This window comes from Pezoporus wallicus, unplaced genomic scaffold, assembly GCF_028554395.1.
Source record: "Pezoporus wallicus isolate ANWC-B61680 ecotype Strahan unplaced genomic scaffold, APGP_CSIRO_Pwel_v1 contig_4684, whole genome shotgun sequence".
NCBI lineage: Eukaryota > Metazoa > Chordata > Aves > Psittaciformes > Psittacidae > Pezoporus > Pezoporus wallicus.
Window position 1 is genome coordinate 3,093,759 of NW_026637499.1, and position 9,637 is coordinate 3,103,395.

Consider the following 9,637-nt stretch of genomic DNA (forward strand, 5'->3'; position numbering starts at 1 on the left):
CTGAGCTGCTCTGATGGCTGCCAGATGGCGAGAGCCTCCAGAGACAGAGAACCTCTGCTGGGCACGAGGGCAAGAACCGGGAGTGCCAGGGAATTCCGGCTGGGAATACAGCCATTTCTGGATGTTTTTTAAGCAAAGCAAAGAATTTGTGCTTACTTTTCGTGCACGTGAGATAGAACTATTGGTTGATTCAAGCTCATTTGTCCAGAACAGTGGACTAGTTGTAATCTCTTCAGGTTTTCAACTCACTTTATAGCTTTTGGTACTCACCAACTGACACTTAAAAATGTGAGCTCTGGTGTTATGTTTTTAGGCACTTTGACAAGGACAAATCTGGACGACTTAACCACCAGGAGTTTAAGTCTTGCTTGCGCTCTCTCGGCTACGACCTGCCTATGGTTGAGGAAGGAGAGCCAGACCCAGAATTTGAGGCAATTCTTGACACTGTCGATCCCAACAGGTACTTACTGTAGGAAATGATGTGGTGTTGATGCTCCCCTGCCTTAAGGCTCCTCCCAGAAAAGCCAAGACCCCTCAGGCGGGTACGGAAGCGCTGTGCTTTGTGCGTTGATGGGCAGCAGGGCTCACTCTGTGTTTCCCTGGCAGGGATGGACACGTCTCACTGCAGGAGTACATGGCCTTCATGATCAGCAGGGAAACAGAGAACGTGAAGTCCAGTGAGGAGATTGAGAGCGCTTTCCGTGCCCTCAGCTCAGAGGGGAAGCCCTATGTGACCAAGGAGGAGCTCTACCAGGTATGTGCTGGCTGGGGCCCAGTGGGGAAGGATGATGGAGGGGTTGTAAGTTGTTAACAAAGATGGGCACCGGTTGCTTGGAGGTTTGAGTCACTGGTGGTGTGTTAGCTCCAAACCTGCCAAGGTGCCCTCTGCAGCTAAAGCAGGGATGATGGTGACAGCCCTTACCTGCTTTCCTGGCTCTGAGAGGAACAGGAAAAGCTTTAACTGGCAAAGAACTACTGAGGCTGAGTAAAACAAGAGCTGCTTTAGGCCTGGGAGGTTGTTCACTGTCCTCAGAGACTGACACTTTATTTTCATCACTGTGAAGACTAGAGGGAGATGTTTCTCCAGACACTGATGCAAAGGAGAAACTTAAGGCTAAGCTCAGACAGTAGAAACGTCTCCTCCCTCTCGCTGCCCTGCCAGGACAGCAGGTTTTTCCTGTCTGAACCCACCGGCTGGCAGAGAAACAAAGAGGTTGCACTACTTCCTCGTATCAGTTACCTGCTCTGTGTTCTTTGGTGGGAAGCGCAGGTCAGACCTTCCAACCTCAGCCAACTGTGCCAGCAGCCAGTGCATTTCCAGGCTGGGCGTAGCTCCCTGTGCTGCTGGGAACGGGCCGGCTCCTCACGGAGCCCTCCGCCCCTCCGCAGCCCCAGCGTTCGTCTCCACCTCTGTGTTTGTGTCTTTCAGAACCTGACCCGGGAACAAGCCGATTACTGCATCTCCCACATGAAGCCCTACATGGACGGCAAAGGCAGAGAACTTCCTTCTGCCTACGACTACATAGAATTTACACGTTCACTCTTTGTGAATTGATCTGACACACACCCCCCCACCACTCGTACCAAAAGATGCGAAGGACATGCTCACGTTTGCTGACTGTAGCTCTGCATGTGTCTCTCTCCCTCTCTCTCTTCGTGCTCTACAATAATCAGTGTTACTTTATGATGTAACCTTAAACTGCTTAGCTTAAAACTCTTAGGGAAAACAAAACATGGTGCAGTGTGCTTCAATAAAAGTTACTGGTCGAACCACAGCGGCTGGTGTTTCATGGTTAAATAAGAGTTTAACTGATGCATGGATGAAATTCCCACTGTCATAGCAAAGTGTTTCTCAGGTCAATGCTGTGGAAGAGGTGAGTGGAAAACCTGTGGAGGCAGAGAAGTACCAGGCTTGTGCTGCCACCTCAGTCCGTGCTCTCACTTGCCAGCTGCTCCAGATGTGTCACTTCCCTGGGTCGCTGCTCAGTGAAGTCTGAACTGAGCTGCCAGACTTTGATGGCTCCAGTGGCGTCCCCTGAGGCCAGGAGATGAGTTTGCTTCATGTTGAATTCCAGACAGTACACGGGGTGTTCGCCTGCAGCCTGCTTCATGGATACAGCCGGCTTCTGCGAGCTCCTCTCGAAGTCAAAGAGGTGCACCTCTCCTGTAAAACAGTTCCTGCAGCTTAACAGCTCTGGTCACTCTGTTTAACAGCAGAGTAGTTACTCAGCCTGGAGCTCAGAGCTGTTCTCTTTAACCCATTTCCCTTCCCTCTGATGGTGTCTGGGCTGTGACAGGCAGCTGACATCACTGCAGGACAGCGTGGATTCATTCAGCTGTCAGAGACCTGAAACCAGGCAGCCAAGTGCTGCCACATCCCCGTTCCTTAACCCAAAACTTGGGCAGTTTGCTAAGGGAAAAGTTCCTGTTTAAATCTTGCTCTGGAAGCAAACATGAAAACCAAGGAAGACCAAAGTAAGCTGCAGGAGGGCGATCTCACCGTGTTACACCCGTGGGTGGTTGGGGCAGCAGCAGAAGAGATACATCAAAAGTGAAACAACCGTGACCGATGCAGTCCTGGCTAGAGTTAAACGTTACCCACTGCAATGATACCACAGCGCAGACATGGTCACTGCTGTCTGCTCCCAGGAAGTGTCATCAATACAACTGACTTGGACTAATTAATACCCAGCATGAACCCAGTTTCCTCTCTAAGAGCAAGCTCCTGCAGGTACTTGCCTTCACCCGACGCAGCTGCGAAGACGAGTGGTCGGACTGGAGACCAGCGTACACAGAACAGGTATTTCTTTGATAACTGAAGAGAAACGAGGGGTTGTGTCTGCAGCATGGAGTGCAGGTGGACCTGTCCGTCAGTCCCACAGCTCAGAAAGAGGTTCCTGGGGGAGGGAGGAACAAGAAACAACTTACTTTGCTTTACTGCTTAAAGATACAGACTAAAGATCAGTCAAGGAGCGTGACCTTGGACAGTATCACTGCCTTGCCTAAGTGATACCCTAAGGCAGTGATTCCCAACCCGTACCCTGGGCTGTGGAGATGCAGCTTTGTCACTGCCCTCAATTAAGTTTAATGAGGGTTTGTGTGGCCCAGAGGCCTGAGAACTGCTGAGACAGGGATGGGCTTTGTTGGAGTCACGTTTGTCTCCTGCAAATTAGATGCAAACCAGCTCTGTCAGCACATTTCACAGCAACACGGTGTGGGACCTCTTCTGCGGGTGGTGGGTAAACTGCAGGCAGAGATGGGAGATCCAATTCAAATTCAGGCAGGTACCAGTAAGATTTCTGAGGGGCAGATCACTTACAGGAAAGCTGGAGGGGGACTTTTGACAAGGGCACGTAGGGACAGGACAAGGGGTCATGGCTTTAAACTGACCAAGGGGAGCTTATATTAGGTGTCTGGAAGAAATTTTTTGCTGCTGGACACACACTCCCACCCCTGGGGCTACCTGAAAACTGGGTGTTTAGAGCCAGGCAGTAACTGTGCCCGAGGTGCAGCACCAGTGTCGCTGCCCAGCACTTGCCTGTGGAAGGGGGAGCAGCTCACGGAGTACACAGGGCCACCGTGCGGGGAGAAGGCGAGTTCTGCCGGTGCCCGTAGCGGCACAGAGCTGCCCGTGCGGTGCAGAGCCGGTGTCGCTGCAGCCGTGCAGCACTGCAGGGAGTAACCACCTTCCACACCCACCACGAACACCCGGGGATCGAAGTGGGAGAAAGACAGCGAGGTCACACCGACCGCCGCCTCTCCACAGGCGACCTGTGAGAAGAGACAAAGCTGCTGTGAGAGCCGGGGCCGCCAGTGAACACAGGGGCAGCTGGAGCAGCATGAACCAGCCTGCCAGGGACCCAGTGAGCAGCACAGCTGGCACCAGCCACCACATCTGTAGCACTGCTCAGCCTTTAACCTCTGCAGAACCCCCCTACAAGGGGATTCATGCCAATTAATATCATTACAAGCGAGTTCTCTTCCTCATCCCAGCAGCTTCTCTTCAGAGCATGGCAAAACCACACCTGTTGTCAGACTTCCAAGGAGAGATTTCAGTATGGGAAAGGAGATGGGGATCAAGGGTTAGTGCATCTGTTCAAGAGGGGCTTTTCCTCACCATTCTCACATGGGATGTGAGCTCTGCCACATGGGCTCTAGCATTAGGAGTGGGTTTGTAAGATCAGCCCTCCCTGAACCGCTGAGCTCACCTTCTTCAGCCAAGAGCTACGAGGGATCTGCTGTGCCACCAAGGCGAAGCCTTCAGCCAGGACCAGCCGCCCGTCTCGCTCCTCCCTCCACACCAGGATCTTCCCGTCCGTCGACACGCTCAGCAGCCGGCACTGGTTTCTGTGCTTGGCGTCAGGCAACCAGTTCACCTGCTCCAAACACCATCAGCACGCTGGTCCAGCCCCTGCTTGGCAGTCCCCTAACACCCCCACCCCACCCCAGGATGACACGGGAGCAGAGCCCAGCAGCAGCCAGCCATCCTGGTACCGACCCAGCGGGGAGCTGGCGCAGGGATGGAAGTGCTAGGATAGAAACGTGTTTGGGTGTTCAGGGCTGCATGAGGTATCGCAGCGTCTGTGGTTCATCTGCCATCGCTTCTGAGACATGGTGTTTACAGCACTTTCACCCAGCCATAAACAGCGTTTTCCTGACTTTCAGAAATGAAAATAACACAGACTGCCCAGTCACAGGACCCCAGAGGGATGAAAAGCATCAGGAAGAGAGACTCCGACATCCTTAAAGGGTGTAGCTTTAAGCTTCCAACTAAGGATCAGCAACACTTTGCTGATCGTAAGTGGTGTTGGCTGCACCTGCACCAAGAAAGAGTTGCAGCACAGGAACAGGCCAACTCCTTGTTTGCCCTGAATAGTGAGAAGTTATTTTTTACAGGGTGTCAAATTCAGCAAATGCCTGTTTCAGTAGCTGGATTTGGGGGAAAACAGCCAACCACAAGAGAACGTAACCACTGAACCAGCAGCCTGGCTGTGGACAGGAACTGAAGGGGTGAAATAGTCATGGGACTGCTTGTCTGCCCCAGCCCTGTTTGCTGCAGCCGTTCTCTGTTACCTGATAGACTGGATCTGTGTGAGTGTCATCTGTCATCCCTGTCCTCAAGATCACCGGGTCCTCTGTTCTGCTGGTGTCCCACACCACCAGCTCCCCGCTGAAGAGGCCACCTGAAAGGACAAAGGTGGAACACTGAGGTCAGAGAGCTCGGAACAAATGAGCAAATGAAGCTGAGTAAGAGGAAGAAAATGACTCAAGCTGAAGGAAATGAGGGCGCATTTCAGACAGAGTCAGAGCAACCCACCAGCTATCAGAGAAGGCTGGGAAGGGTGGAAAGCCAGGCACATGACAGAACTGGGAACATCCACCACTAGGTCAGGGTGCGTTGGGTTCAGCCCTCTTCTGTCCAGATTCCAGGTACAAACATAAGATTTCTCTGTGCTCCAGTCCCCATCGTCCAACCTGAAGAAGAGAAAGCTGTGTCTTGCCTTATCTGCTCCAGAGGATCCAGTATCTGGTGTCCATTGGGCATTTACATGTTCTGCTTTGTGGCTTGAAGGAAAACTGAGGAGAGGGGATCATGAGGTGATAGAAGCTCTCTGCAGGCTTGTATACATACAGTATGTGTCAGTGTACTTACAAAGTGCCAGCAAGTAAATCTCAGAAACAATTCCAAGGCCTACTGAGCATTCAAATAATGAGAACAATATAAAGGGTCCATACAGAGAGTTGCTGTGAGTATCTGGGAATGAAAATCTAAAGAGACTGAATTGCTGCTGAGTTGCAAACCACATCTCCTCTAAAGGAGCACTCCAAGATCCAAGGTCTAGGAATACACCGTGGGACAGTACCTTAGCTGGAGGGCTCACAGCAGCCTCGGTTGGCCTGAGAGAAGCAGCGTGATTTGAAGCCCAGGTGCCTTCACAGGAACAGAGAACATTCTTCACAACCACCAAATGGTGGGGGTGACCCTGCACAAATCGTGCTGCACACCCCAGCTCTAGAATTCAATCCAGTCCCATGCCCTTTGTACTTGTTTGCCACAAGTGGATCCTGAAGTATTCCTCTGGGATGCTGACAGCCACCAGATACTTCATTTTATTTCTATCCAGTTCATTCCTTGCACACTTGCCAGAATGTTACATGGATTTCTGCACCAGCACCAAGCTGACCCCTGTGATGCCCCTTCTTGCTAGAAGGAGATGATACAGAGGACAGAGATCTACAGAACAGTCAGTGGCTGGGACAGGAAGCAAGGATTTTGAGCCTGACTTCTACTGCCTTTAGCTGATGCTCTTAATTCTTTTATTGGAAGAGATATGATCAAATAAAAGGAGCAGATTTCATCCAATGGGTAGTTGAGCTGTGAAGCTCCTTATTAAAGGATGTTGTAGACGCTACAGGTTTACACAAATTCACAGAGACTGTAGGAGTTCGTGGAAGGGAATTGTACTGAGGGTAACCACAGACACAGAAACCACATTCTCATCTGAAAACAGCTGTAGCCTGGGAGAGCAGAAGGAGCAAGTACCATACAGGTTTGCCTTGTTTTACTCTTCCCTGCACATTCCCTCGTGGATACCCTTTTTGCTGGGGCTTTTAATCTAAGAAACGGCAGTGGAATAAAAAACTAATGAGGGCAGCAGCCAGGCACAGAAGGGAGAAGCTGCTGTGGACGTTCACTGGATTCGATGAACGTTTTTCCAACCCTCGTGTCAGAAATCCTGAAGTGTGTGTTAGCACACGTCCACGACACCAGGCGCACGCGCGAACGGGTGCCAGGTTCATCCGGGGTGCCGAGAGACCACATTAAAACAACAGGATCTTCAGTGAAGATAAGCACGTACTTCCAAACCTCACCTACACAGATTTGCAAGTGCATCTGCTCTCTATGTTTTCTTTCCAAACAGAACCTATCTAGAAATAAACCAGTGAGAGTACGTGCATCCATTCTGGGGGTAGGGGGAAGGCAGAAGAAATACAAGCTGTCATTTAAGACTGCCCTAAGATATTGTTTCTTTGAATATGAATTATTTAACTTGCATAAGGTGTACCTATTTATAGATATATACAGTTTAGAAATGCAGAGAAAGTGACCATACTTAAAACTCAGGTCAATCTTAAAAGCCAGCTCAACCTCTGCTGCACTCTCAATCCAGTCAGGTACTCACCGGCCATACGAACATGCAACAACGGATCCAGTTGCATTCCATGAGATGCTGGTAACCTGCAGGTTTTGATCCTGAGCCTCTGGGTATGACAATGTATGCAAACACAACACCTGGAAGAGATCGAGTTCAAGCACTGAAGCAGGGAAATGGGAGCTGTGCACACCCCTGCACAGTGCCGGCTTCCCCTCTGCCCAAGCAGCACATGTGGAAAAGTTGTGGAATTCCTACTGGGAAGAAATCCCCACACAAGACCTGACACTATCTAACTGTCACCTCGTAACTACCTCTCACAGAGCACACACCTCAGGGGCTGCACCACAGCTCTGGAAAGCTGTGCTATAAGGATTTATAACAGCCCCCCAGGTATGAGCCTAGCACTTGTTTCACAAGCGACGGGTTGCAAACGATGGTACCAACACGCACTGATTGATATAGATTGCTTCCACTCTTGAGCACCATACACCCAACAAATATAACTTAAGCAGAAAGAGCTGCCAAATAACTGTTTGTAGCTGTTTCTAGATACCTGCTTGCCTGGCATGCTCTAAAGGGGCTGCTGGAAGGTGAGGACAAGCCTACACCATCTGTGGGCTTCATTCTCACAAAGCTACTGCAACACAGTCGCTAGTAGGAAGAAGAGCTTTACCAGGCCAGGCCACGAGCAGGTGGGAAGAAACCCATCTAGTAATGACTAATGATTAGAATCTGGCAAGAACAATCACAGCTGTAAGAAACAGAACTAACGAGTTAGAGCCACTGCAACCGGTTCTGCTTGGGGTAAGGACAAGGATCTGAATTCTGCCAACTTACCCTTTCGTTCTGATCTGTCCAGTTCACTTCAAAGCCATCAAAGGCACGGCTTTCCCAGTTTTTCTTTAGCTCTTTGATAACAGTGTCCTCCACCCTCTGAAGGAATGACCGAAGGCCAGCGTAATCTACTTGGACCTTTTGCTGGAAGTCACAGAGGGCATCTGTACTTTGCTCTGTCTGCACGCTGGCATCTCGGCTGGTACGAGCCTGCGCTGCGGTTTCCACTGTTGAAATTTTCCTAGTCTGGCAGCTTTTCTAGTAAAAGAAGACAGGGTCTGTAATGCAAACGTAAATAAAGAGCGCTGCACAGAACATTCAAAGCACTTTCCCCTTTTTGGCATTTCAGAGATACCCAAGCATGTTTGCACACCTCTGGTTCACGGCTAACAGGAGGGTGCCTGTGTAACCGTCTGGGTGTTGGTGATGCGTTTGTGACCTTCACATGATCTGATCTGACCTGAGGCAGGGACACCTGCGTGCCAGGCAAATTTGGGCCACGTGCATAGAATGGGGAGGGTGAGAGAAAGCAAAAGGGATGCAAGCCTCCAGAAGAAATGGCAAACATGAGGGCAAGCACAGCGTTATCAGCTCCCAAGGTACCAATTCTGTGGCTGCTGCACCTCTTTCTTTGCCAAATTATATAAAGGGCCTAGATTAGTAAAACGCTGCAAAGGGGTAAGGACGTAAAGAACTGAGGAGGAGGTTTCCTTCCGCCCCGGGCTGGAGCAGCAGAACCTTGGGGGGCCTTCACCGAGGGGCAAGGCCGCCCCTTCATGACGGCGGAAAGGAGCGGCTGCCCCCGGCCCGGCCGCTCGGGGCGGTGTTAAGAGCGCGGTCCGAGGCCCCACGGGGTCTCTCGGGGTCTCACCGCCTCGCAGCGGGCGCTCCGGGCGCTCCTCCACAGCGACTCCACATCGGCGCCGGGCGCGGAGGTGTCCGTGAACATGGCGGCGAGAGGGGGCCACGACCCAGCGCGCTCCCACCGCCCGCTCTGCGGTTACCATGGAAACGGGGGAGGCGCGGAGGGATGACGTCAACCCGGGCGACAGGGCTGCCGGCGTGTAAGCGGTAAACTGAGGCGGGCGGATGCCATGTTGGGGAAGGGCAGTGAGGGTTTGTGCTGGGCGGGCAGGGCTCCATGTGGGGTACGGGCTGGCACCGGCGGGCGCCTCAGCCGCCACGTTGTTAACGCCGTGGGGTTGGCCGGGGGTTCTCCTGCTCTCTCCCCTTCGGCCACCCCAGCCATACCCATGCTGAGCCCCGGCTGGGACCGCCGCGCCGCCACGGGCATAAGGGGCAGAGCTGGCGGGAGGGCGCGGGGGCTGCCAGGAGTTAAGATGGCGTCGGGAGCGAGGAGGGGGCGACAAAGCCGAGCGCTGGAGGAGGCCGCCGGTGGGAGCAGCAGCCCGGGGCTCGGTGGCTGGCGGTGCAGAGGTCCCGCAGCGGTGCGGACTGTGGTCCCTCTGTGTGCTCTGGGGCCGCGGGGTGCGGCAGCAGAAGCCGCGCTGCAGGCGCCCGCCGTCCGGAGGAGGAATTGTCAGCAATGAGAGAAGCACAGGGCGCAGCGCGCCGCTTGGGTTGGCGCGTACAGCGTGTGCTTGCTGAGGAAATGGGGTAGGGGAGTGAAGCTGTGTGTGTAAAGC

The 9,637-nt window shown here is 52.5% G+C and overlaps 2 protein-coding genes across 10 annotated transcripts in view; one reads left to right on the top strand and one right to left on the bottom strand.

Annotated features, from left to right (window-relative positions):
* Positions 1 to 1,775, top strand: part of SPTAN1 (spectrin alpha, non-erythrocytic 1) — a 48,355-nt gene extending 46,580 nt beyond the window's left edge. For all 9 annotated transcript variants that reach the window (XM_057405964.1, XM_057405966.1, XM_057405971.1 and 6 more), the window contains 3 exons: positions 314 to 460; positions 607 to 754; positions 1,430 to 1,775. In XM_057405964.1, the coding sequence (XP_057261947.1) occupies positions 314 to 460; positions 607 to 754; positions 1,430 to 1,555 (421 nt within the window). In that variant the 3' untranslated portion in view covers positions 1,556 to 1,775. The remainder of the gene's footprint in view (positions 1 to 313; positions 461 to 606; positions 755 to 1,429) is intronic.
* A 144-nt stretch (positions 1,776 to 1,919) lies between these two features.
* DYNC2I2 (dynein 2 intermediate chain 2) lies at positions 1,920 to 9,014 on the bottom strand. The gene is made up of 9 exons (XM_057405976.1): positions 8,863 to 9,014; positions 7,995 to 8,249; positions 7,185 to 7,294; positions 5,318 to 5,475; positions 5,074 to 5,183; positions 4,209 to 4,376; positions 3,539 to 3,771; positions 2,740 to 2,897; positions 1,920 to 2,164 (listed from the first exon to the last, which is right to left on the bottom strand). Exons 1-9 carry the CDS (start codon positions 8,938 to 8,940, stop codon positions 1,926 to 1,928), a joined length of 1,509 nt encoding a protein of 502 aa, XP_057261959.1. The 5' UTR covers positions 8,941 to 9,014; the 3' UTR covers positions 1,920 to 1,925.
* Positions 9,015 to 9,637: the final 623 nt, after the last annotated feature.